This window comes from Oryzias melastigma, linkage group LG17, assembly GCF_002922805.2.
Source record: "Oryzias melastigma strain HK-1 linkage group LG17, ASM292280v2, whole genome shotgun sequence".
Classification (NCBI taxonomy): domain Eukaryota; kingdom Metazoa; phylum Chordata; class Actinopteri; order Beloniformes; family Adrianichthyidae; genus Oryzias; species Oryzias melastigma.
The window spans coordinates 23,311,438-23,339,057 of NC_050528.1; the positions used below are offsets into that span (position 1 = coordinate 23,311,438).

At 38.5% G+C, this 27,620-nt stretch overlaps 1 protein-coding gene across 1 annotated transcript in view; it reads left to right on the top strand.

The window, feature by feature from the left end:
* Nucleotides 1-26,611, top strand: part of col6a1 (collagen, type VI, alpha 1) — a 34,783-nt gene extending 8,172 nt beyond the window's left edge. The window contains exons 11-35 of the mRNA XM_024274144.2: nucleotides 1,190-1,216; nucleotides 1,310-1,336; nucleotides 1,439-1,483; nucleotides 1,565-1,618; nucleotides 1,985-2,047; nucleotides 2,125-2,187; nucleotides 2,272-2,325; nucleotides 2,403-2,438; nucleotides 2,520-2,582; nucleotides 4,188-4,250; nucleotides 5,146-5,208; nucleotides 7,223-7,285; nucleotides 7,403-7,453; nucleotides 7,529-7,564; nucleotides 7,842-7,904; nucleotides 16,692-16,757; nucleotides 19,317-19,352; nucleotides 19,637-19,673; nucleotides 19,863-19,871; nucleotides 19,954-20,087; nucleotides 21,844-21,941; nucleotides 23,307-23,493; nucleotides 23,573-23,744; nucleotides 23,841-23,870; nucleotides 24,450-26,611. Coding sequence (XP_024129912.1) covers nucleotides 1,190-1,216; nucleotides 1,310-1,336; nucleotides 1,439-1,483; nucleotides 1,565-1,618; nucleotides 1,985-2,047; nucleotides 2,125-2,187; nucleotides 2,272-2,325; nucleotides 2,403-2,438; nucleotides 2,520-2,582; nucleotides 4,188-4,250; nucleotides 5,146-5,208; nucleotides 7,223-7,285; nucleotides 7,403-7,453; nucleotides 7,529-7,564; nucleotides 7,842-7,904; nucleotides 16,692-16,757; nucleotides 19,317-19,352; nucleotides 19,637-19,673; nucleotides 19,863-19,871; nucleotides 19,954-20,087; nucleotides 21,844-21,941; nucleotides 23,307-23,493; nucleotides 23,573-23,744; nucleotides 23,841-23,870; nucleotides 24,450-25,048 — 2,139 coding nt within the window. The 3' untranslated portion in view covers nucleotides 25,049-26,611. The remainder of the gene's footprint in view (nucleotides 1-1,189; nucleotides 1,217-1,309; nucleotides 1,337-1,438; nucleotides 1,484-1,564; nucleotides 1,619-1,984; nucleotides 2,048-2,124; nucleotides 2,188-2,271; nucleotides 2,326-2,402; nucleotides 2,439-2,519; nucleotides 2,583-4,187; nucleotides 4,251-5,145; nucleotides 5,209-7,222; nucleotides 7,286-7,402; nucleotides 7,454-7,528; nucleotides 7,565-7,841; nucleotides 7,905-16,691; nucleotides 16,758-19,316; nucleotides 19,353-19,636; nucleotides 19,674-19,862; nucleotides 19,872-19,953; nucleotides 20,088-21,843; nucleotides 21,942-23,306; nucleotides 23,494-23,572; nucleotides 23,745-23,840; nucleotides 23,871-24,449) is intronic.
* Nucleotides 26,612-27,620: the final 1,009 nt, after the last annotated feature.

Sequence of the window (27,620 nt, forward strand, 5' to 3'; positions counted from 1 at the left end):
ATCTTGAAAATTTGAAAAAAAGTACCTTTAATACCAGCCACAAACGAAAACTCGTCCAAGGGATTTTTATCAATCGTCTTGTAACTTTTCAAGCATCATTGTGAAGCTACTGTGGAAAAAATGTTGGAATTAGAAGTTGCAGATTTTGAACGGTGTTCGGGTCGCGAGTTCACAACTCTTGACTAGCTGGCACATATTTTATCGGGATGTCTTAAAAAGGGTATGCATGAATTCTCTGGCTCAAGCTGAACAAAATAATATATCATACAATATAATGCTGTTAAAATTGAGGGTGTGGTAAACAAACAACATCACAAAAAAAACTGCTATCTCGGCTACAAGATTTTTTTTTGGAAAAGAAATGTTGCAATTCACTAAAAAACAACATACATGTGTCGGGGATATCAAAACGAACCTTTGAAATTATTACGTGATTGCCTCATGACCTACGGCTTGGCGGCCATTTTGTAGCAGAATCTGAAATTTCAAAATTTTCCTGTTTTTGAAAATGAACCTTTTTTTGTACGATTTTCACAAAATTTCACCCACATGTCTCCAATTACCCCAGCAATTTTTTTGACCTTTGACCTTGGGAAGAGGCGTGTAGAGGCGTACGGTGGGGGCGGGTAGTGCCTGCATTGCCATACAACGCCACTCACAGCTTTAAATTTCTTTTTTTTATTGCTTTTAGTTAATTTTGACCTAGAACCAACAATATAAAATTTTTCCATTATTTTTTGTTAATTTTAATTGATTTTAGTTTTTTACTTTGAATTGTTTGACTGCTTTTATTTCCTGCTACCCAATTAAACAAACAAACATAAATTGCAAATTAACTTTAAAAGCCCAGAAGAAAATTGTTCTTGGGCTCTCCAGACAGAAGAATTCTGAATCCTATCAAATAAAAGCTCCAATTTTGCTCAGTTTACAAATCCAGTTTTTCAAAACTGAATTGAAATGTTAAAAATAAACCAAATTTTTAAGAGAATTGATTCATGTTTGAACAGATTCAGAAAGTTAAATAATTTTTATGGATTCCTTGATGTTAAAGGGATTGTTGCTCTTTCTTTGCAGTCTTTATTGACATGACAGTGAAGGAGTTTGTTAAGTTTTCCAGAATTTTTTCATTTGTTGGAATTCTTTAGTGTTATGATGTTTGAAACATTAACATGTGAATTTTTGTCTCCAGGGAGATCGAGGTCCAAGAGGAGGAAAGGTACGAAGAGATACAAAAACTCTTAGCTTTTTTTTATGAAAATAAAAAAAGTGTAGTTTTTATATTTACTGTTTTCTTTTTGTTGTTGTACAGGGTGAAAGAGGAGCCAAAGGCTTTAAGGTGAATTTCTCATGTCCATTCTGAAGCTTTTCCCACTTTTTGTACTAAAAGATCATCAATCAAATGTTTTTTTCTGATTTCTGTCCGTTTCTCCTTCTTCAGGGGGACAAAGGTCAAAGGGGGTTAGATGGGACTGATGGACGGAAGGTGAGCCCAGCCCAATCGCTGCAAGCGCTCCATTGGTTCCTTGGATACAAAAGCAGGTTTCAGTGTGATTTTTCTCATTAGGGTGAGGCTGGTTTCCCTGGACTTCCCGGATGTAAAGGTTCTCCAGGATCAGATGTGAGTAATGGATTTCAGGAAAAATCAACACAGAGAGTTCAACGGTCAGACGAGGAAGAGTTGATCACATATGAGGATTTTTGTGATGTCTGTCAAGGGACTCCATAGTTTTTCCTTTCAGATTAGCCATGAATCGGAGTTTGATGAACAGGAATGTTCTCCATCTGGAGAGCCAGAAACAAAAGCAAAGAGGCCCTCTGCTTTCTAATCACAGCTTTGTTTACAATACTCTAAAGGCTTCAAATGAAGCCTTATAGTCATGTTATAAACAAATCTCATACTTGCTCTTATACAAAAGTGCAGAAGCCTTCAAGATGGAATTGTTTGGCCATGACTGGTCACTGAAACAGCCCTCTGCATCTGCAGGGCCAGCAAGGGGAGCCTGGACCAAAGGGAGATCCTGGTCCTTATGGGAGGAAAGGAGAAAAAGTGAGTCTTGGAGATTTATCCGCATGGAGGTTTCTCCATTGTGTTTTGTTCTTTAAATCCTCGTGTGCTTCTATCAGGGAAATCCTGGAAGGCTCGGTGAACCAGGAAGGCCTGGAAGGTATGGAGCTCTTGGTCCAAAGGTGAGTAAACACAGGAGTGTGTCAAGCAGCAGGTATACAAGTGGACGAGCAGGGGTGTATTTTTAACCATCTGTACTATGACAGGGAAGTCCAGGCCCCAACGGCGCCAACGGGGACGTAGGAGAGCGAGGCGATGATGTATGTGATCGAGTCTGGAGCAGAACGTTCTGAAATCCAAGCGCATCTTCTCACCTTCTGCCACGTGTTTGTTTCAGGGTCTGCCCGGAGATGACGGAGATCCCGGCGATCGAGTTAATACAATTTAAAAGCAAATTCACAGTTTGTACGCAGGACCCAAACCGTGCTAACAGTTTCGAAAACCTCTGCTGCAGGGAACTGTTGGGGAGAAAGGGGAGGACGGCGCCCGAGGAAGAAGAGGCCCTCGAGGAGCTGTGGTAGGTGAAATAGAGCTTCATCGCAGAAATTCATAGCAAACCCCTGTTTGGGACGTAGGTGTCATCAAAATGTAGATGTCATATTGTTTTTTTGTTTGGAGTAAGTATCCAGTAAATCCCAAAATATCAAAGAATTGATAGAAAATATTTTTTATCCACAAATAAATTTGCAATATATTTTTTATTGAGGTATATAGACAGTATCTCATGGGTGATTTGGTAAGTTTTTGCACAGAAGAATGTTAGTTTAAGACATGAAATGAGTGTTCAGGAAAAAAGAACCTTATTTAACCACTGTCTCAAATTTGATCCAAATATTTTTAACACAGTGTAACTGTTGTTTTCTAAGAAATAATCAACACATTTAGTATTCTTTGCATTCAGAAAGTAGTAATTTAGGAAAATAGAATAACAGATGAGTTATTCTCACCATAAAATTTTGAAAACTTGAAATGTAGTAGACTTTCTGTCCCTCTTTACCTTAAAGACCACAAATTCTCTAAAACGATACTCCCTTATGTCAATGTCTGATATTTATGACATTTTACAAGGTTATCAGAAGTATCAGCTATAGTCTTTGTACCAAATTCGAGGCAAATCAATCCAAAGGTTAACCTACACCATCTTTGGGGTTGTATTAAGACTGGATGCGTTTAAAGTGAACCAGAGTTTGTTTCCCCTGATAATCCATAACAAATTTTTTGGCAGAATACGCTCAAGTGGACCCTGGTTTGGAACCAGGAGCCGCTCTTGAGCCCGTCTTTTGAGGTGGTCTCAGTTAGTTTCCAATCAGACTGATTGGTTCTGGTATGCTCTGAGTTTCCTCAGTCTGAATAGGCTCTGTACTCGGAGCGGAACAACAGGACCAAAGCAGCCATCATGGCTGGGCATTACGAGATGTAAAAACAGTAGCAGAAAATCCTTGAAATGTGGTTCAGGTCAGTTCAAAGCATTTATTTCAGACATTTGAAGAAGAGTTGGGTGGTTGGATGAACGCAGGCTCATTAAAACAAATTTGAACATGATACACATTGCTTCTCACAGTTTTCTACCAATCTACATGTCATTAGTCGCGTTTCCATTAACTCTGAAATTTGGCAAATTAGAATTTCGATAATAAATTGTCCTAATTGAAACACCACAATTTTGGAAAAAACTGGCATTTTTCTAAAAAAGAAGTTTTTGCGCTTGAAGGAGGTGGTATTTGGGGCGTATCAAAATAGACAGTTTTTGCAGTTATGATTTAATGGAAACGGTGTCATTTCAAAACTGTGCTTTATAAAAATTCTAGGAATTTCGATAAAGTCTGAATAAGTGAACTATCCCACTAGGATGACAAAGTTAAAGACTTCCATTATTCTTTCTCATGTTGCTTTGCCCCACCCTCCGGTTATCTGACCAATGACTGAAGAGATCTTTAGTCACATGGTTTTGTTTACAAGCTTTGGTTTGAAACAGAAATATCTGGTTGACATCAGTCTGAATACAGACCAAACACAAGGCTCAGGACCAAATTAAGTGGAGTCAGTATAAATCCTGTCTCTGTTTTAAAGTTATTAGACGTTTCATGATTTGACTTCATAAATGTGTTCTTCTTTTTGTCAGGGGATCCCGGGACCAATAGGAGAGCGCGGGAGGGAGGGCTCGGCTGGAGAGAACGGCCAACCTGTAAGACCAACAATCTAAAAATCATCTTACCTGCTTGTGCTGATGGACTTTTTACATTCATGTGCACTTTTGGCTGCATCCATATTCATTTCTAAGTGGAGTGTGAACTTGAAAAAAGCAGAGGCTGGAGAGCTGCCCCTCTCTCCACGCTCCATCTCGTTCTCAGCCTTCCTGGGTTCCACTCACTCTTTCCCCTCTGACTCAGTTCTTCTCTCCATCTGCTGAAGCCAAAGCCTCAATAGGGTTAGGTTTTTTTTTCCTTTCTTTTTTTTTTTGAAGAAGAAGTCACAGTGCAGTAAAATGATGTCAGTGCTGGACGTTAACCGCTGCGGCCTCCGTGACGTCAGGACTCTGAATGGCTCTTTTGTGCTTTCCACCGTGGCTCCCTTTCTTGTCGGCGCCCGGTAAATTCCGGAACCGAGGGATACTGAAAACATGGAATAACCTACGGGCCGCGCCAAACCAGACTCTGCAGAGAGAAAGATTTTTTTTACATGCACACAAGTGATGTTTATCTTTATTCAAAGAAAAAAATATAACATTTTTTGCTCTTATTGGCTTTAATCAGTCAGTCAATCAATGAATCAATCAATCAATTTACCTTTACATTTTTTGTACTTTTTCACATTTTTTTTTTTTTTAGTTCATTTTTATGTAGACATCAAAGTAACTGTTTAAAGAAAGAGTAAAGATACAGATATAATTATTTTAAAGAACATTTAAAGAAGGGGGAAGAAAGAACTTTGCTTTGGAAATGCTTCTAACTGTGATTATAGGTTCATCACAATATACGCTTTGAACTTTCTGACCTTTACATGATCTTTTTGTACTTAAATATTCATCTCTGTTTTCATTATTATTTGTTCAGGCATTGACTTGTTACCTGTGCTTTTAGGGTGAACCTGGCAGGGCTGGCCCACCTGGCTACAGAGGAGATGAAGGCCCACCAGGACAAGAGGTGAGTCCAGAAAAAGAAAGTTAAAATTCTATAGATCAGCTCAGTGGCCTTGTGGTAGAGTGTCCGTCCTGAGACTGGAAGGTCATGAGGGCAAATCCAGTCTGAGTCCAACCAAAGACTTTAAAAACGGGACTCAGTGTCTCCCTGCTTGATATTCAGCTTTAATGGGCTGGGTTAAACCACCAAATGGTTACAGAGTACAGCTGTGTCTGCAGCTCACCCCTCCCCCAGGGGAGGGGTCAAATGCGGAGAACAAATTTCACACACCTAGGTGTGTAATATCTTCCTAGTTTAAAAAGTGAATGATGTCTTCAATCACTCCTCACGGACTTAATTTTTATCGTAACATTAAATGAAAATAGTTTGTAACATCAGAATCATAAAACAGCAGTAGTGTTTGTTTTTAAGATTTTAATTAACCTTGGGACCACTGTGGTGCAACGTTTACACCTTCTTATTGGCAGAGCGCACCTGATCCAAATACACTATATAGTACATTTTCATGACAGTGTGAAAAGTGGAATCTTAAGAAAGTATAAAGACCCTTGTTTCAAGAAAAAAATATATTTTCCATTTCATAAGGAAATGTTATTAAAAAAGTTTTTTTTATGTCAAAATAATATTGGTTTGACAAAACATGTCTTTGTCAGAATTCCCTCACTAATCTGTAACTGCTTAAAAAGTATATAGCGCGGGACTATCGAGTGGCCTGGATTTTAAAGGTGGTTTGAACACAGTGCTCTATATTTTTGTTTTTTTTAAGGCAAATTTAAAGTCACAGATTTCCCAAAGCAAAAACCAAAAAAATATGAACATTTTCAAAAGACTTTTTTAAAACAAAACCAATATATTCAGAAGTTAAACACTATGGTTTATTAAAAAAAAAAAAAATTCACATAAAAAAAAATATTCAAACGCAATGCATTGTGGTCCATATTTGCCAGTCTAGTAAGCATTGATGCTAACTTCTGGGAAATTTGTAGTGCACAGGATTTTGGGATTGTAGATTCGGACAGCTATGCAAAATGGCAACCACACTGTATAGTGTATTAAGTAGTGAGTTTTCAGACACAATGTTCGTAAAAATTTTCTCATAGATTGAGATTTCTTGGTAATACTTTTTTTTTTTTTTTTTACTACAAACAATTCTTTTGCTTATTTAAGGAAATATTTTCATATTTCAAGAACTTAATTCTGGGGGGCTGTTTTGCAGTGTACTGTATTTTCTGGACTATAGAGTGCACCTGCATATAAGCCGCATCCGCTCTATTTAAAGAAAAAAAAAAGATTTACAAGGACTATAAGCCGCAGATATCTATGTTGAGATATTTACTGCAAACACTTTTGTACTGTAAATTAATGTGTATGTACCTGAACAGATTCTTTCCAAACAGTGCATGTTCTATCTTCTAAAGAAAAAGTAGTGTAGGTTTCTTCTTCTTTGCATTGATTTTTGTCTATCTTTTTATCTGTTTATCTTTTTTTAAATTCTGATTTCGGTTAGAGCGCCGCTAGTGGTGGAAGAAAAATCCATAGAATAGCCTTTGTACAAGCCGCATGGTTCAAAACCTAGAAAAAAAGTAGCGACTTATAGTCCAAAAAAATACGGTAGTTGGTAGAGGGGGGGGGGCATTTGCACCACAGCGCCCCACGAGGTCTGGAGATGAACACCTCCGCTTAAAATGATCAAAATCTCTGCTCTAAAGTTATCAACGTTAATTCATCTTCTGCTGGTAACAGCTGAAGGAGATGCCGTTCTTTATCCTTTTCCTGAAAGATAGTTGGCCAACAATCAGTTTGATGCACTCACTAATCCTAGCAGACTGACAACGACTCCTGTGGACGCTTTATTAGGATTCTAAACTTGGCGCTGGCCGAGTATGGAGGTCTTTGCAAGAGCATACGTCAAAAGATAATCCAGGGTTTAACGTGAAAACTCTCCAACACGCTCACAAATGTTTTCAACAAAAGCTGCTTTCATGTGTTTTTAATCTAATCTCTCTCTGTGTCCCAGGGACCCAAAGGGCCGAGAGGAATCAAAGGAGCTCCAGGAGAAAGAGGCCCAATGGGGGAGAGGGTGAGAGACGGTGATGTGGGGGGCCCACATATGTGTGCCATCCTTCATTAAAAAAAAAAAAAAACAGCATATTTTATGTGGGTTGGAGCTCAGGGAGCCTGTCTGTTACCTTTTCAGGGAGAAAATGGAATCCCCGGAAATGGCACCATCGGCTGCAATGGCTTCCAGGTACCCGTTTTCTCAAGTCTTGTTGGCCATCCATGTCCATAACAGGAAGTAACTCGAGTATTTCCTGTTTCTTAGGGTTATCCTGGACAGCGTGGAGACCCCGGACAGTTGGTAGGTCATTTTTGGGATTTATTTCACTTTTTATTGATTCAACTCAGATGTTCTGAAGCATGTGTGTTGTAATAATTCGGATAATTACGCAGTAAAATGAAAAACACGGCTTTTAGGGCTGTTTGACAACAATAGGAAGGGTGAATTAGTGGTCGGGACGTCTCATATTCTCACCATGAGTCATCGCGCTTCACCTCGTTTGAAGTCCTGCCCGTGTTAAACAGATCTCCATGCTGCTGTTACACTGCCATCTAAACATGTGCTGCTTGACCTTTAGGGTAGCAGTGGGACTCCCGGACCAAAAGGAGACGATGGAGAGCCAGGAGACCCGGGCCCTGATGTGAGTCTGCTTCTTGAATTTCTTCTCCCTTCTTTATTTTTCTTGATTTAGTGCCTTTTTGGCAGCTCTTGCTGATAAGATTTGAGTCATGTGTTTTAAATTAAGGGCACAGACGTGTATTTCTGTTTTTGTTTGTGAGTTTTACAGAAAAAAAGGGACATTTTGTGTTACTGGTCTTTCTGAACAGATTTAGTTAACTTTTTTTTCACATCTGCTCTGCAGCTGGACAGACTTTTTAAAGTATTTTTGAACAAATATGTGTGTGTAGTATTGTGTGTGTGTTCCATCAGGGAAGAGGGTTTGAGCTGATGCAGCTGTGTATATGCTGTTGCTATGGATACCAGGAAATGAGCAGAGCCTATGAAGGGACTGCATTGCTCTTGGATGAGGCATATAAGTGTGTGGCTAATCGAGAGATTGCCAGTTTTAACACTTTAACCCTCGGGTCAACTTGACCATGTTGATGTCAAAAATGGCCTTTCTGTGACATAAACAGTTTGACTCTGTCTTCAGTCTGCACATCAATGTATCGTGAATCTGCTTCCCTCACAGCAGCCACATCGTGTCAGGTTTGGATTTATCGCTCCAGATCAGCTTACATCTTATCTGGACTTAGTAGAACTCCAGCTCTGGTCTATATTAGCAGCTGTGTGACTCAACATGTCCACTTGTTTACATTTTTCATTTCTTCTTGGCTCTTAAGCCCGTGAAGGTCAGAGCTTAATAACTCCTTCAGGAAAGAGCTTTTGCAGAATTACCATGTCGACTTATTATATGGTTTTCTTTACAAAGCTTTTACTTTGAACTAAAATTTTTACGTTTTCGGTCTGATTCTCAATCACATCACTGCAGATCTAGTTTAGAAGTCATTTAAAAGTTTTTTAGAAATCGTATTGGAATGTCTTTTTGTTATACTAACAGGAGTATTAGATTAATTAGTGAAAATGAAGATGATAAAGATGCATTTAATCCAATAAATAGAGCTAAAAGGGGGAGAGGCACTCGGCTGAAGGTAAAATGGCAGAAGTAATGGTGGACAGACCCGATGGATGTCCAACGGAAGTTGTATTTTATTTAAAGCAGAAGTTGTAATTTTTTTTACTGCACGAACTTCTAAACTTTTAATGTTTAATTTTACTAATAGAATTATGTTTTGTTTTTGTTTTAAAAAAAATAGTTTTCCTTATTTTTTTTGTGAAAAATAATAAAAGAAAGGTTTTTGGGAAAAGTTTGCTCCAGTTGGATTTCAGGTGTTCTGCTCCGCTGGAATCTTCTCACAGGTGGAGGCGTGTTGGTCTCCTCTAAACTGCTCGCTTCCCGCAACGGCGGCGGGCGGGACTTCTGTAGTGAACTGCGGAGTTACCACAATTTTTAGACAGTGCCGGTGCTCATTCTTCTAGAAAATTCCTGTTGGTCCCCATCCCAAAATGAAATAATGACCAGTTTCCTCGTTGTTGGATTTCTGATAGCAGACAGCTCCGTTCTGCTCTGCGTTGCAGCTGTCAGAGATTGACGTTCATCTTCTGCCTTATTTATTAAAATAAAAGATCTCTTTTGTTCAAAAACTTCTAATAATTGTCATATTCTCTCTTTATTTCCACAAAATGTTAATCATAGAATGTTGAAATAAGTTTAATTTTATTTCAGACTGAGTTTTATTGATCTCACAGCTGCACGACAGGACGCCTGAGGGCGTCCATCAGTTCCAAATGGTTTGAAATAATAATAACAACATAAAAGTACAGCTTTCGTTTTTGAGATCACAGACCCCTGTCTTTTAGATACAACTTCTGTTGGACATCCATCGGCTCCATTAGGTCTATCCGCCATTACATCCGCCATGTTACCTACAGTTAGGTACTCTTGAAAAGAGGAGGTAAATTTAAAATAATAAGTAAATTTTAAATTTAATGATTTAAACAAATAAGATTTTACAGAAATTGTCTAAATGAACACCCAATATGTCATTTTTATCATCATCTTCTAACGGAGGTATATAAAATAAAAATGACAAAAACGTAAACAGAATAGAGTTAATTTAATGTTTGCGAATCAAAACGAAAACCAATAAAATACTGTTCACTTTGAAAACAGAAGAACTAATTATAGTTGTAGATTATTTGTATTTGCCACATGTACTTTTAACCATTCATTTTCCTTGACTAATCAATATTACCTTCTCTTAAAATACATTTTACACCAGAAATCCTTTCCACTTTTTCATTTTCTACACATGCAAAAGTGAACGACAACCATTAATTTATGAGTTTACAGTTTTTCTATTTACTCTAAATTAAACCTAAACACAAGCACTTCTTTGTTTCTTTTCAGTGAGGAGTGCAGAAGTGAAAGTTTTAACGTTTTATATAGACAAAATGACAAATGGTTGCTGCCTAATATGAATCAATATGAACCTTTTTGTCACCGTTGTGGACACAGACACGCTTCAGAAACTGATGTGATGCAAAAAAGTAATCAAGAGGAATCATCTAAAAAGAGAGAAAAAAAATGAATAAAAATTCCCTCAAATTCTTCAAAAGTTTAAACTGACACACCCGTCATAAGAAGGAACCATGAGGACATCTCTATCTGTTATGTCTCCACAAAGTCTCTGAGGAAAATATTGGACTAATTTTATACCAGACAAATATTTCCTGAACATTCAGAGACCGTTTTAGACCATCAGGTCTGGAGAGAATTAACGTTGCATCTCAGGCTTGTGTCTGTCTTTGCAGCACATGCTCTCACGAGACGCAGCAATAACTGTCAACATTCAAATATGAAACTTGACTCATTTGGATTTAGAAACGCATCCTCAACACCCCCTTATGCTCAAATTTACTTTTAACTATGAACATGCTGTTGACAAAACTCTTTATGGAGCTGTAATTCCCCCCCTATTTTGTACCATTTTCATAAATGTGTAGTTAGTGAGAAATATGTTTGGGATCTCTCCACATGGTTGTAAAGTTAATTGCAATGGAAAATGTTGCAACAACAACTATTGCACACATAGCTTCGCAGGCGAATGGAAGAAACCTCTGCCATGTGGCAAGAGTTAGCTTAGCCGCAGATTAGCTTGGTGAACAGTCTAAGGGGAAATCGTTTCCCTCTAAAGCAATCTGAAAAGTACTTTGAAAGTTCACAAAACACACATAGGGCGTATTCTAATTCAAACTAATCCCTTTTGCAGCAGTAACTTTGGTTTATTTGAGTCATGAAACTGGTAAGCTAGGCTATATTTGGCCAAAGCCTCCATGTACATCGTGTGCACAATTATTAGGCGTGGGATTATTTTGACCATTTAATAAATTTATCCATGATTGCCAACACCAATGCAAATTGGATTTAATGCATATCAGGTCATGAGGATTTGTGTTATAAGGGTGGGCGTGGCCTAAGAAGATCAACAAACAGTCAAAAACAGACTCAGGTTTCACTGACTCTGAAAATTCAGAAATTGCAAAAAACCTTTCAGGGAAGTGCAGCACTCTTAAAATATCTAAAGCTTTAGTGAAAACTGTCCTTAAGGGTGGATACAGGCTGTTGGCAGGTGAAAAATGGGCAAATCTGTACGGGTCAAATGGTTGTAAGCAAGCCGTTGAGCTCATTGGGCAAAAATGTGTATGCACAATTTTTTTCTATGGGCATGCTGCAGGAAAACAGATTGTACCCCAGGGTCCCGCGGCTAGCGTTACGGCTCCGATGCAACCGCATAACATAACTTGAAAAGTGGGAGAGAAAACCCCACAGCAGACAATCTCGTTCAACCTCTGCAAATCTGTTTCGTTGGGTTCAAATTTACACCGGACGCCGCTGCTGAACTGCAGTGAATACAGGGAGATAACTGTACTTCCTATATAAATGCCGGGGTATCACGTGAACCTACGTAAGTTCAGAGTTTGGCTTGTGGGTGCAGCCATGCCGTGGTGCAGTGGTAGGGCGGTCGACTCCTGATCAGAAGTGAGCGGGTTCGACTCCGCCTTGCCCGCCCATGTGTCGAAGTGTCCTTGGGCAAGACACTGAACCCCGAATTGCCTCTGGTGGGAGGTTGGCGCCAGTGTTCGGCAGCGGAGCCACCACCAGTGTGTGAATGTGCGTGTGAATGGGTGAATGGGTCTGTGACTGTGAAGCGCTTTGGGCCCTCGAAGGAGGGTAGAAAGCGCTATACAAGTATACGCCATTTACCATTTACCATTTACCATCCTGTGGCCAATATGAGCCCAGTTCTTACTTTAAAAAATGACTGGAGTGCTGCGTAAATGCTACCGTAAAACACAACATCACCCGTACGTCTTAAGTACGAGTAACTTACATTATTCTTAAAAAATACTTCACAATACACTTACTACAGGCGTGACAATCGTATGTTCCATTTTTGTGACATCCCTGATGCCACAAGAGGACTGGAAGATACATCTGCACTCCCCATCAGTCAACCCCTGTATGAGTGTGAATAAAGCACAAGATCAAATGTTTCCTTGCAAATTGTCAACATGGTTGCAAGAAATGTATCGAGATGAAAAGACACAAAACAGCTAAAGATTTGAGAAGAATCAAATGCTATCAGGAATACATTATCCTCCCGGTCTACCATATTCCACAACTGCAATCTACCTGAAGTGTCAAGAAGTGTGAGGTATTCAGTTCACAATTCAATTCTTTTTTATGTACATAGCCCAATATCACAAAACAATTGCCTCATTGGGCTTTATGCCGGTAATTGTACAGAACTGGAAGGTGGTTCATAAAATATACGACTCGACAGAACCTGGGCTTAATCTGGGATAACCATCCTAAGGGTTCCTTGGATGTCACCAACTCTGGCTCATGGGTAACATCGAACTGTAACTACCGGGAGCGTCAAGTGTCTAACTTCCTAGGAGCTGATGACCAGAGTTTTCAGCTAAGTTACCCTTACTAGCGCTATGAGTAACAACCTGTCTAGCTGGCTTAGCTTCCACTGTGCTGAGCCTCGCTTCCAGCTGCTCGATCCTGGCCCGCAAGTCTGAGATCAGACTACAGTTAACACAGCTACAAACGAGGCAGGATCCCGAATGATTCTCTGAGACATTGTCTTGTAAGAAATTCTGAAACACGAGAACCTCTCAACAAGACAGATAACTTGAAAGGTCAAGAATGGGCCAAGAAACATCAGAAGACTTTCAAAGGTTTTGTGGACTGATGAGATGGGGGTGACTCTTGATGGACCAGAAGAATGGGCTCTGGGTTGGATCAGTAACAAACACAGAGCTCCACTTTGACTTAGAGGTCAGTGAGGGTGTCCGGGCAGGTATAATTAAAAATAAGCTAGTTTGAACCTTTTTGAGTTGAACATTGACTCCATATCAACTCTCAAACCTACTGCAGATTCTTAGAGGGCACGTTCGTCAAGCAATGGTGCAGGAAAAGTCTGCATCTTTTAAGAAGACATTCATTTTAAGCACTTTACTGGATGGCTGGCCACCAAAGATTTTAAAGATAAAAAACTCATGACATGGCCCTCTTCTTCACCTGACTAAAACCCTTCTGAGAATCTTTCGTTAGCAGGACATATACAGTGAAAGTAAACAGTGCATCTCTCTGAACAGTAACTAGGAGGTCGAAGTCTCAGCTGCACAACATTTGATTATGACCAGATCAAGAAACTGACCGACTATGAATGGAAGGCTTGTGACTGTTATTGAAAAAGTTTTTTTTTATTTCAGAAAAGATTCTTTGTTTGGGAAAATCTTTATTTTTTATTGAGTTGCAAAATAATTCTGCACAATACTAGTTGCTTAATAAAGATGTACATGAATATAATCTATTAATAATTCCAAAACTTCACTTTTACTTCTATCATTTAAGAGAACTGTAGTTGTACAATTATAAAACTAATCCTCAAACTTGCACAATAACTTTGCAAACAGTGCTAAAACACATTTAGCTAATCTGCTATTTAGGGCTTCATATTACCGTTACTTTGGTTGTCAACAAATTTGGCCATTATCTTCTAATTAATAAGCATGATTATTTTTAGTGGGCCTTTCCATGTGCTTTACATAAACAATGTGTTTCTGTATAAGTTGTATCAGTTTTAAGGCTAAACTCAATAGAATCTCTGTTAATCTTCAACACATTTTCTTTTTAAGTTACCCAGAAACAGAAAAATCAATTATTTCTTCTTTATTTTAAAAAAATATTAGTTAAAAACTTAAAAAGGAATTGAATAGCATTTTTTATTCCTATAAATAAAGAGTTAATTGTATTTTAACAAGAGATGTCACTGTATCGATGACATACAGTTAATACCAATAATAAAATATTATCATCAATTTCTGTCTTTCTGCATAAAACATTGTTTTGGGGGATTTTTTGTGATTCTAGAAAATAGCCTTCCTCCATTTTCTTTATTTTTTTAATTCTTTGTCCTGCCATATATATATATATATATATATATATATATATTTATTTATATACAGGTCTATTGCTCCTTTTTCATTGTTGATGTAATCAGTTATGCCGAGGATGATGTCTTGCACTCATTCTCATGTAGATTTTAAAAATCTTCATCTTCTGCTGCCCTGTTCAATCAGCCTTAATCTATTTATGAAGACGTGAAATCTATTCAAATCTTTTCCAGTGTTTATTTTTTTTTATTCTGTAAGCAGTTAAATTACCCACTCAAACAAAAGGGATGCTTGTTTTTTTTTTTTTACTCAAGACGTTTCATATAGGACTAAAGTGAAGACAAATTCTTCCACTTGCCTGCCTGTTCAGTTTAGCTAACACACTTTGGAAAGACATTTTACACGATTTGAAAAGAGTAAACATCTTGCTGTGAGTCATTAAATGTGACACTAAAAAGCCAAGGTAGGGATGTGTGTTTTTGGGGAACAGTGGATGATGTCACATCGTCTTTTTTTTATTTATTTATTTATTCTGAGGTGTTTGAAGTCGACATGGGCAGTAAGCTGAACCACATGTAATGGATCTTTATGAAGTGTGTGTGCGCTTTTCTTGAAAACTGACATGACGTTTGGTTTGTAAGCCGTAGCGTCCAGGTGGTTGACATTACCTGCTCCCTCTGTCACCAGCATGCGCTTGTGCTGCAGAAATGCACATCTGCTGGTCTGCCTGGTTTTTGGTTCAAATCAAAGAGCAAGAATAATTTATGACCCCCATAAGGAGGAGTTTCCTGTTTTCACTTGAAAGATTTCTTGAGTTTCTGTTTCATACTGCACACGTAGCAGCTACCTTTCAAGATAGTGCAGAGTTAGCTTGTTGTTTTTGAAAAATGCTTTTTTTTAAAATGATTATTCAGTCAAGTCTGCTCACAATCTGCAAATGTTTTGGCTATGTAATTTTTTGCAGCACCCTGCTTTCTTTCTCAGACCACATTTCTTTAAAGTCAAAAAAGAACTTCATGGGAACCTAGAAATTTAAAATGGTGCATTATTTTCCCCTAATTGATTTATGGTGTAAAGATTTGCTGTCTCAGACACGGATCAAAGAGCAGCTGCTGCTGTTTCTGCTGCAGCTCTGCTCCCCTACAGCTGTCTGCTTCTATTTAAAATCATTTTAGGACCAGCCGGAGTGACTGAAAACAGGATAAAATTATGTCTTGGTCAAGCTGAAGCTATGAGAAAGACCAATCATTTACCTTAAATCACCCATGTGCTGATTAACTCATTTTTTTCTGTTTGTACAGTGTGTAGAAACCAAATAATTTGGCATTTTAGTTCCTAATTATTTACTTTCTATACGTGCATAGTTTCATAGTGCATGATCTATACATTTGGTCATTTTAATGCAGTTTTATGTTATGTTAAAAACATTAATCATGTTTTTCTCTTTGACTACTCTTCATTTGTCTTCATTACAGACTTCTAACATCACACTTTGGATTTCAAATACATTTATATTTACTGATAAATGAGCAAATTTGGCCAAACCATTCTTCGTTTTACTCAAAAACATAAATTCATAGCTATTTTATATTGTATGACTATTTTCATAGTTTTTGTTCTTCTTTTATTTTATTTTTTTAATTATACCTCCCATAACCCCAGAAGGGATGTAATCATGAAAGGAATGCTGTGGGTTAAGAAAATGATGGATGGAGTTTTAGAACATCTCCAATCCCGGTTATTGTAATTTCACCTTTTCTAGTTGTTACCTCTGGATGTTTTCACATAATTATTGTTTTGGTACAGATTTATGTGCATTGTGAACAAAGACATTTAACACTTATATTGTGTTGAGGTCAAAATTGACCCATTTTCAAGTGTGAAAATGGGTCAATTTTGACCTCAACACAATATTATGGTTAAGAAATAAAACAAAAAGCAACTTGTCCTACAATTTGTCTGACTGATATACTTTGTATGCGCTTTTGTCCAAATCACAACAACTAATCGCACAATTTACATTTTGTTTATAATTTGTGCTTTATCAGACTCAAAAAGTCTATCTATAGTTTACTTTTGCGTCTTAGTTCCTCTTGGTCTAATTGCATTCACACTGTATTGAACCACACCAAGGTTCACTTATAAGACTCTTAATTTCAGAGAATACTTTTGGTTTATAGTATTTGAAGAAATCATTTCTGTTGTGGACCAAACAGTCCAGAGGGAAACATCACTAAGAGACCAGTGCGCAGGACACAGGTGTTGAGTTGTTGCACAATGCTTCATGCTGTCACTCATAATTCCTCACTTGACTGTCGACGTTCTTGTCATTTGTAGTTTCAAAAGATATTAAATTGGTCTGTTTTTACCTAAACCTTTGTTCTTCTTCCTGCAGAACACTGAAGGGGGACCTCCTGGATCAAAAGGGGCCAAAGGTCACAGAGGCCCCGAGGGAAAACCGGTAAGAAGGGATTTTGTAACTTGTGTATGTTTGTGATGTAAATTTGCATGTAAGCTAACATGTCAAACAGATTACTGCTGAAAGATGTTCATAACTTAAACTTAACTTAAAAAATGACTTTTTACAACTTCTATTGCATATTTTTTAAAATCACAAGTGGATACGGGCCATCTGTGGACAAAAATAGGTGAATCTGTCAGTCATAAGCAGGTGGTACTCACAAAATATCAGGATCATAGACCTCTTGGTGAGGTTCTAGGACAAAAATGTTTGTACAAATTTGTTTTCACAGAAATGGTGTGAGCAACAAGTCATAGCTAGCACCAAAGAGTAAGTAAGAGTGAAGTAGGTGAGATCATAGACAGTACATAGAGAGAACTGGACGGATCATCCCCTCCCCCTCGCGTTCCAAATAGGAAGTACCCGATGGTCCCAGAAATCCCATAGATTTCTGTCAGAATAACCATTCTTGCTCTGGTGTCTCTTTTTAACATGTTCTTGATAAACCAATTTTTTCATGATACATTTTCTTTATTGCAAGTTATTCAAGTTAAAGTGGCTAATTAGATGCCTCAATAAAAACTAGTGCTGCCGGCTGGCCCCCCTTCAAACGTTCAAAGGGTTTGACAGATTCTCAAACCAATCACTGCTTACTAACGTCATCTGTTCCAAATGGGGAAATCCGTAGTGCAGAAAAATGGCTACTGAATTGACTTAATTTTGTTGGAACCATAGTGTTTAGAAGCACTGGATATAGCAATTGTTAAGGTCCCCCATAGGAAATGCAATCCCTCCAGCCTTCACAAAATCAGGCCAGAGCCTTCGCTGTCACTTCCTGATTCGTCTACCACCATATTACAACCGCCACTCCTAGACACCAATTAGTCTAAGTCGGTCTGAGTCGCGTATTTAGAGGAACTACTGTCGCCAATCACGAGTGAGCTTGTTCCGGCTTGTCCGAAGGACACACCCCTCCCACTGAAAGCGGCTCGGGAAAATATGTCAGTCAAACGTTTCAGGCGGGGGCAGTGGGCACCACATGCTTTTACTGAGGCATCCGATTGGTCAGTTGATAACTTCAATAACTGGTAATAAAGAAAAAATATCTTAAAAAAAATAGGATTTTAAAGAACGTGTTAATAAGAAAGCATCAGAGCAAGAATGGTTATTTGACTAATAAAATGACTGAGAAATAACTGTCTAGGGAGGGGTTGCTCAGTCCATTAATATTCATGTCAATGGTTGGAACCAGAGATAAGGCGTTTTCTATTGGGGGTGTCACAGCCTTGTTTTGTCCATCTCCAGTTATGTCAATGGGTGAGATGCTGGCACGTCATATGAATTTTTCATTTGTTCAACCCTTCGCCCTGAACCTTGCTGAATATAAGTATGTGCTTCTTGCATGTTCCATTCTTGCAGCCTGCTGGAATTAAGGAAATAAATAATCAGAGTGCAGTTTGTGAAGACATCCTGTGAGCATCGAACGGCTGGTCAATAAGGAGCCAATACCCGCACCTTGCCAATGACAGGAGTGTGGCGTAAGGGCACCGTACAAAAAGACCACGTGTACGCCATAAGTGCGTTAATATTATCGTTACAAATACTTCACTGACCACACGCGTGATAATTGTATGTTCCATTTTCATGCCGTTCCTTGAGGTTGCCACATGAACCTCAAGAGAGCTGCAAGACACATGCTCTCTTCAAGATGTGGTCACTCCTGCCTATGACTCTCTACAGCCCATACAACCCAAAAACCACAACATCCATACGGGTGCATGTGTCTAAGGCATGAACTCTGATTGTTTTAGTTTCATGTTAATTATGTATCTAATAGGAATAAGAGTTACCTCCGAATACAAACGAGACACAACTTGCCAGTATGGTCATAGTTTGCAATTTCAGAATATGTTTTCAGAGAACATTGTTTTCCATCTAAATACAGTAAAACTCTGGATTTGATCACCCTTTTCCTCGTTTTCCTGCTCTTCCTCTTTACTTTTCTTCCTGTCGTTGCATCTCCTCTGGCCCGAATTTGTGCTTCATACTTTAGTGTAACCAGTTTGCGTCATGTGTTCTTGGGGTGGCTTTTTTCCTCTGCAATTAGCGGCGGAGTCTTCCTTCTTTTCTGACAACTCTAACTGAGAATTTGTTTGCTTGTGCGCTCTAAGCACAAAGAAAAGAATGTGCCTAACCTGAGTTTTAGTGTGCATTAAAAAGAAACAGATGCTTCTTCTCCTGCAGCTGAGTGACAAAACAAAAATCCTGCAGCAGATTCAAATTGTGTTGCTGAAAGTGCACACGCAGAACTGTGTGGGTGTGGATGTGGGTTCTGTTAGTGTGGGAATCTGGTTTGCCGTTGCAGTGGTTTTTTTCGGGTTTTTTTCTTAAGAAACCCCCACATCTTAGTTCCAGTTCAAACAGAATGACTCTTCCACCGTTGGCCCCGTCTTCTTGAAGTCAAACCAGACATACTTTTTCTGTCAAGAAGGCAAACATGAACATCTATCAAGAGAGATGAGTCACTGTCCTCTATTCTTGTTCTCTGCTTCTCCTCAGGGTCCTCCAGGGCCGCCTGGACCACCAGGCGCAGATGTAAGTGTAAAAGAGTCGACCCATTCACGATGAACTATTGACATTATTTTAGGCACCGGGTCAGACAGTGAAACTCAGCACACTTAATCCCTCCTTGAGGCTGCGCTTTTGAATCTGACTCTGATACTGTGTGTTCAGTCCAGAAGCTCACATCTAATTTCCTCAACGTTAAGACCCACGACTGCTCCAGGACTTCTGAGGAATAAAATCAGTGTTGGCAAGTGTTTGAATGTGACGTGACACCACTGCACTATTCTTAATCTGTACTACACTTTTCTCAACAGGAATGTGAAATTCTGGATATCATCATGAAGCTCTGCTGTAAGTGAAAAGTTCAATTTCTATAATGAAGTTGCCCTCCAATAGACAGAGCTTCTCCCAAAACTCTATGCAACTTTAACCCAAACGTACAATTAAAATAAAAAAAGGTCAAGTTATGTCTTTGTGCCCATAAAAAGTAACTAACTTGTATTTTCCTTTTTTTAACGCCTCTTTTTTCTCATCTGGTAGCATGTTGTGGTAAGTTTGCAGCCACAGTCATTTTTCTCCTATGAGGATCTTTGAAGACGACACTCACCTGTTTTATATGTTTGACTTTTAGAGTGCAAGTGCGCACCTGTGGACCTGGCTTTCATTGTGGACAGCTCAGAGAGTATTGGTCTCACGAATTTTGCCCTCGCCAAAGACTTCATTATCACCGTTATTGACAGGCTGATTAAAAACCACCAAGTCAAGGTGACTATCTTCTTCAATCTTCCATCTGCCCTGATGTTGGTAAAACATAATTTCTGAGTTCAATGGTCTAAACTGGGATTTTCATGTCTGTTTGTGTTCAAACTGAAAATGCAGACGCTGAGGGGGTGGGTGAAGATTTCAGATTCGCCCTGTATGATTTTTGGATTCAAGAGATTTAAGTGCCATTTTCTCCTGAGTATAAGTCGCAACAGCCAAAAAATATACAATAAAGAAGAACTATAATCTTATATAAATTGGAGTTTAAGTCACACTTGTGAGAAAATTATTTAACAAAATATGGTAAAGAAAAACGAAAATTTAATCTTAAAAGGCAAACCATAGATAGATAATATTAGACTGAATGCATGCACGCTTCACTAGCATAACACACTGATGCCTATTTAGATTCATGAAACAGGAAGAATTGAAAAGATGTCTAGTACATTAGTGCAATTTAGGAATAATTATTCAGATTAAAATACCATAGAGAACATGCAAACGAATCAACTAAACTCTTTATCACTTCAAATCAATAAATCCATTGAATTCTTTGTTCTGTGTCACTTTGGAACTATTTCGCCAAGACTAAGCATAAGACTGAGTGGTGCTTCTTCTTCTGCATTGCTGTCAGTAGCAAATACTGATACAAACACTTACAGTTCTCTCTAGCAGTCATTGCTATTGTTTTTTTAAATCAAATAAAAGTTGCACCTATGTATAACTTGCCCTACTATGCCAAGAAACGTAGCTTATACTCCAAAAAATACGGTAAACATGTAGGCAGGATAATATCATATATTTTAAGAGATGATGGCCCTTATATTATAAAAAGGATTCTGTTATGTCTGTTCTGTCCACCTGCTTGCCTGTTTTTTAAATCAGCATTATTTAAAAAAATAGGTTAATTTGAGAAAAAAAAAAAATCAAAACTCGAGGAAATTAATGGACAGATGCTTACCATCCATACATTTTTCTCAAAATAAATTTTTCTTTTAAATAAAATATGTTTTCTTATCACTCTTCTGATCATTAAAATGCTTTAGCAAATGTGGCTGTATTATTTTTTTACTTAATTTGTGTCATTTTTCTCTATAAAAAGTGAGAAACAGCCTTCTGTACAGACAGGGCACTCATACACTGACAGTCAGTGATTGTGCAAGAACAATCCCATACATGATAATTAAAATATAGGTAAGATTAAATTTAACACATATTTATAACATTTGATTTTCTGTTTTTGTTTTTCTTTTCTGATGTCTTAAAATAACAAGCTTATTACTGAACCAGTAAAGAATATTTCCCATTAGTAAGCTTATGGCGCAATATGTGAAAAAATCCACAAAATATGTTTGTTCTGTTGTATTTGACCAACACCATGTAACACGCATGAGATGGGAGTTGTTTGTCTAGAAGGAATGATAGTTGTGTTCCATCAGACAGCTCTTTGACCTTTGTGGAGTGAGATGTTTATCAGAAATTCCACAGGAGCTTTTTCTTTTTTTTTTTTTTTCTGGGGCGTTACAAAATGAGAAGCAGCATTCTTAAAAATAGAAAGTGTGAAAATTGTCTTGTGTTTTGGACTGGACTCTTATGTCTCTCCGGTGACTCTGCTCTTCCACAGTATGGGTGCAATTAGTCAGTATGGGTGGGGAGCAGAAATGTTGACACAGAATAAGGAAAAAACACATGGCCCGTAGACGTAATACACGCAGTTGAATAACGTGCCCGCTCATAATGAGGGTTTTTTTCTTTGCAGTTTGCAGTGGACCAGTCTACCGTGAGTGTGGTCCAGTACAGTGGATCTAAAGCCCAAGAAGTTGTCAGACTAACCAGCAATCTCACAGACTTCAAGCAGTGAGTCCTCACTCGTGCACTACAGAGTTGACAGTTTTGTTTCTTTTACTTTAAACCATCCAAGTATTGTGAATGACAATTTATTATTTTTCACAGGTATACTATACCCAGGTTGTTATTGTAAATAGGGACATGTTCTTATTACTAGCTCACCTCGTTAACCCTATAGAGCACTATTGCTGGGTAATTTTCACCCTAGCAAAAGTAATTACATGATTTCCAATACATTGAATTTGTCTGAGTGCCATTCCCTGGGTAAAGTCATAAATGTCCCAGGAATGGGTGGACCAGAGACCAAGTCTCCAGTATCATTATATAGTTTTTTAGGAATTTTTTGTTCTCAAATTCCTAATTTTTTAGTCATTTTCAAGCACGTTTTTAGGATCTTCTTAGGCTCATATTTTCCAGTTTCTTACATAAACCACAGTTGAAAATCAAAGAAAGCTAATTTATCATGTGTTGTCATATTTTGATTTATTTTTTAGGACAAATGCTTTTTATTGGGTGTATTATATCGGGTAAAAAATACCCAGAAAAAGTGATGGTGTAACTTTTTATACCAAAAGTGTTCTAGGGTTAAATAGAGGTTAAAAAAGTTACTTGCTCACATAATTATCTTTAATCAGCAAAGCAGAGATAATGACACACTCAACTCTGATCATTCCTTAAGTAACACAAAATGTCTTAAGTTTTACAATAAATACAACATCTTCTGCGCTATAGAGCACACTGGAATATAAGGCAATGGATCATATAGTTTTGAACTTCTATAAGTCCATCAGTCAGTCACACTGTGTTAACTACATGCACAACTAGAAGCTGTTTGTAACATGTTACACATTAGCAACATTAGAAACTTCATTAACTTAAGTTTAAAAGAAGCACCCATTGTATAGCAATGCTATCAACTGCAGATACGTAGATATTTTGCATATTTGAAAGAACAATAAAACAAGCATATGTCTGTTCATTCATGTTTATATTAATTTTATGAGCAATATTTAGTCAAACTCGTCAATGACATACAGATGATGATTTCTAAGTTTTTGAGAGTATTTTCTGTTGGCTTGTGTAGTTTGTGTAAGCAAAAATGTCAACTAATGTTAATTTATTTGCAACAGACGAAATGTTAAAGTCAGCAGATAAAAAAGGTGACAATGTATGCAAAAAAAACAAAAGGTATTTTATTATAAAAAAGGTTTACATTATTAAAAAAACAGTATTTTTTTTTAATACAACTAATGATGTAAAACATTGAAAAGGAAGCTAAAAGAATCCACAAAGTAATAAAAAAACCAAAGCATTTTTTAGGAATATTACAAGCTTCTTTCATGTTGATGATAATGTTTCATTTTATGTTTGCAGGGCAGTAAGAGAATTGAACTGGCTGGCTGAGGCCACATACACCGGCGAGGCTCTAAGTTTTGCCCTGAACAACACAATCAGCTTCATGAGGAAAGACAACAAAGTGGTTCTGGTCCTCACGGATGGACGCTCTGACATCATCAGGGACACGGTTCCACTCACCACCCTGTGTGGGAAAGGTGTCCAGGTTAGTGCAATGTCCCTCATGAATGGATGTCTGATGGCCTTATGGTGGCTCACCTCAACAATCCCCTTCATGTTCTCAGGTTGGTGGTTTGGGAGTGAAAGACTACTCAGGTCGTCAACCCAACTCTGAGCAGCTCGACTCTCTGGTGTGCAAGGACGACCCCAAACCAGGCTTTTCCTTTGTGCTGGAGGACTTTGCTGAGTTGCTAGATGACAACTTCCTGCAGAATCTCACATCCAAGATCTGCCAAGGTACTGAAGTGCTTTACAATACAAAGTCACTGTTTTTGTGTTACTTTTTGTTGAGCTTAATTGACCCTAATTGTCTCTCATTGATGTCTTTTGCAGAGAAGAACTGCCCAGACTACAAATGTCCAAGTATGCATTTTGTTTTTTGTTTATTTATGTTTATTTTTGCTTAAATGACATTTGTGTTGTCCTATTACGGACTGGCTACATTCTCTGGGTTTACCCCACTTTTGCCCAAAAGTAGCTGGGTTGACTCTAGTGGCCCCATGATCCTGAAAAAGATCTGCAAACGGATGAATGGATATTTGTGTTAGGTCACGTTAGAACCACTGATATTTGAATTTGGAATTCCATTTGTTTTCAAATGCTGGATGTTATAAGTTTGAGGTCTTGATTGGATGCAGATATTATAGGGCTGGAATTCAGATTCCAACCCAGGAGGTAAAGCAGCCCCCGCCCTATTAGTTTGATTTATTAATATGGTTGGCATTGGCTCCAAGAGAAAGAAATCTGTTTTTTATCCTTTATATAAATTTTCTTTGTCATATTGGCTCACAGTGCTATTTAATGAGCTGGTAAAACAAACCAAACAATGGAAAAATCAGTCTAAATGCTCACAGCCGCTGGGCAATTTAAACACACTGTGTGTACAAATGTTCTTTTGCTGTATTGCAACAACATCTGAAGTTTTGACTGTTTGTCTTTCAGTTTCTTTCTCTGATCCGACTGACATTTTGGTCATGATGGACAGCTCAGCCAGTGTGGGCCAGAAGAACTTTGAGATAAGCAAGACCTTCGTCCACCGCTTGGTAGATCGCTTCTTGAATGCAGAGAGGAAGCGAAATGTTAAAGTGAGAGTGGCCCTGGGGCAGTACAGCCGCACCGCACGTCTGGAACAAGAGCTCATGGAGGATATGCCCCTGCTTTCTGCTCGCATTGAGAAAGCAGCATTTGAAAACGACGGTACCAACGTTCTGGAGGCAATGGAACTGGCAGTCAGGACTTTACGAAGGAGTGCAGCGGGAGTCAAGAAGAAGGTGGTGCTGTTCTCTGACGGCAGGTCTCAGGGTATCACTGTGCCCGTCTTGGAGAAGCGTGTTCGGGATTTGGCAGACGCAGGCATTGAGCTCTATGTCATTGCAGCCGGCAGCCATGTCAACGAAGGCAACCTTCGCTTGCTGGTGAGCAGGGGGCGGCAGTACGATATCTCCTATGCCCAACGACACCTGTTCCGAGTCCCAGATTACCCTTCTCTTGTTCGGGGGGTTTTCTACCAAACGGTGACCCGCAGAGTCTCCTTGTCCTAAATGTAATGTTAGAAAACAAAACCAGTGCCTTACCTTTATGGCCCCACAAACAAATATTCCATCTCACTCTTTTAACATACACTCAAATTTCAGAAGGATCATACAACAACAAAAGATTATTTGGCAGACAAATGTGAATATCTTTGCAGACTATTTTACATTCAGTTTATTTTCCCTGGCAGACAATCTGTGTCTGTGTGCCAGAACCCAACAGATCTTAACTCTGTGTTATTTCTTTCGAGACCAAAGAGGCCTCAGTAACATCGCTGTCATTGTCTATTTCTAGCTTTTTTCTCTGGGCTGATTTCAACTCAGGTGTTCTGCTTCTTTTTATCCCTCTCTAGTTGCTTTTAAGAACCACTTCAGGTACAACAAAGCTCACAGAATTTACTTCCTTGCTTTCCCAGAACTATAACTTGTTCTATTCCAGGGAATCTGTTGAAGGCATAGCATGGACACACTTTTAAATCTTTTTTTACTTGTTTTAAATGATGTCTGCAAGAAACAACTGGTGTGAAACCAAATCTACTAATTTCTTCCTGCAGCTTTTTGATTTTTTAAACCATAAGACTCCTTTCTGAATATATTTTATTTTTGTTTTATTTTTTTAAAACATTGTTAGATCACCAACACAGCACTGAAGTCAGGGTGTGACATCAGGCAGATGTTAAGACAAACCCATCGGTACATTAGCTGGTATCAATAAAGACTATGGGCCCCAAAATGTTTGGGTCTGTGTCCATGTAAATCCCAGATGTACATCTGTGTATGTGTGTGTGTGAATACTTGGAAGGTTGTTCCATAAACACTCATTCAGGGGTCAGACTGACAGAAACCTGCTTTTTGTCAATGGTGCTGCAGAGAAGCTTCACTCAAAACACAAGGACATGCATGCTTATACAGGCGCACAGGTCTGTCTTTGGTTGCAGTTGACGCAGTGCAGTTCCTAGCTAGTTCCTAGTCCTTTACCCAAACCTACACCAACACGATTGCCTACCTTACACAAACGCTAACTCTGCTCTAGCACTAAAAAAAACAAGCCATAACTCTTAAAAAAAGTAATATTTGGGAAAACATGGTAAAATGTCCCCGCAATCTCAAGTGTCCCCGCACTCATTTAGGGTTTCCAGAGGCTGTCCTCACAACTATACACAGACGAGTATGCACACACACAGATTTTTGTTCTTCATTTATGGGGTAGGAAAACATCTGTCAAGGCTTAGCTTGGGGGAAAAAATGTAAAGTGGCTTATGACCCCCTAATGCACACACAATCCTAGCGAGCACTCCCTATTTGGACATTTAGGTTCAAGTGGTTTGGCCAAATTTATAACTTGATCAGTACCAATTCAAGATCAATCTTAGCTTAGCTTTATGTCCAAACAATGTTGTTCACATGATTTTGCATTATTTTTGTCATCAGTGGTTTAGACAGAAACTAAATTGTCTTGTCACCTGTGGTGCTATACATCCCTGTTCCAGCCTATCCCAGTGTTTTGAGCTGGAGATGCACAGATCCAGTAGAGTTGTAAGAGCTCCTTCAATAAAGGTTGCTACACTACTATGTCTGTCTGGTATTTTGTTCACACATACTGACACTTGGAAACTGTATCTCTATAAAGGAAAAAGGTATTTACACAGTGTGTTAAAACCAATGGGAAAATACCAATCGTTTCCAGATTTAAAGTCCAACTCAAACTATTTTTTTCTATTGTAAAATAGTTCCCTGTAGTCTTGTAGTTATGCAGTTTTTACCCAAAATCAAAAAGCCTTTGAAGCTTTTTTAGGCATATTTTCTGCAGTGTAGCAGGAGCTCATTAGAAATATGATTCTGGTTTGTGGGTGGGACTATTGGCGGGGAAGTTTGATGCCATCATTTCCCATCATTCCTTTGCTTGAACTCTCACCCGCTAGCTTTTAGCACCTCACAAGTTGAAGCAAACATTAGCGTAACAAAAAAAGTGAGCAACATCAGAGCTATTCAGCCGTACAGTTTTGAGGCAGATGGTAGCTCAGAAGAGGAAAATGAAGACATTAATGGATCTATTTGTCTGCAAGTGGATGCATCAGAATTGTAGCAGAGAAGAGAGACTTTGGCACACCCATGGCAGTGACTGCGTCACAAACACAAGCTTTTTCAAACTGCAGGTTTTCATCTACTCCTAATTTGAAATGATTTGAATAAAGAAATACTCAGAAACACAGTTTTAATCTTTAACTATTTTATACATGTCTGACATTATGAGAAAAATACCACATGAACATGTTAACCCTTGTACTATCCTGGGTATGTTGACGTTGGGAGTGGGGTCATCCAGACCCCACAAGACCTTGTTGATTTTTACTGGTGTCTGTAGCAGACATGAAATCCTGTCCACCTTTGTCCAGCATGGGAGAGATTACACGTCAATGAAAGACTGGGGTCACCTGGACCCCTTAAGATAGCACAAGGGTTATAACACCAAAAACATGATTTCCATTGGAGTGGGTCTTTGAAGATTTTGCCAGATTTTCAGGACACATGATTTTGGCTGAAATCAGGGAGTGTTTTTATTATGATTATGAAGTTTTTA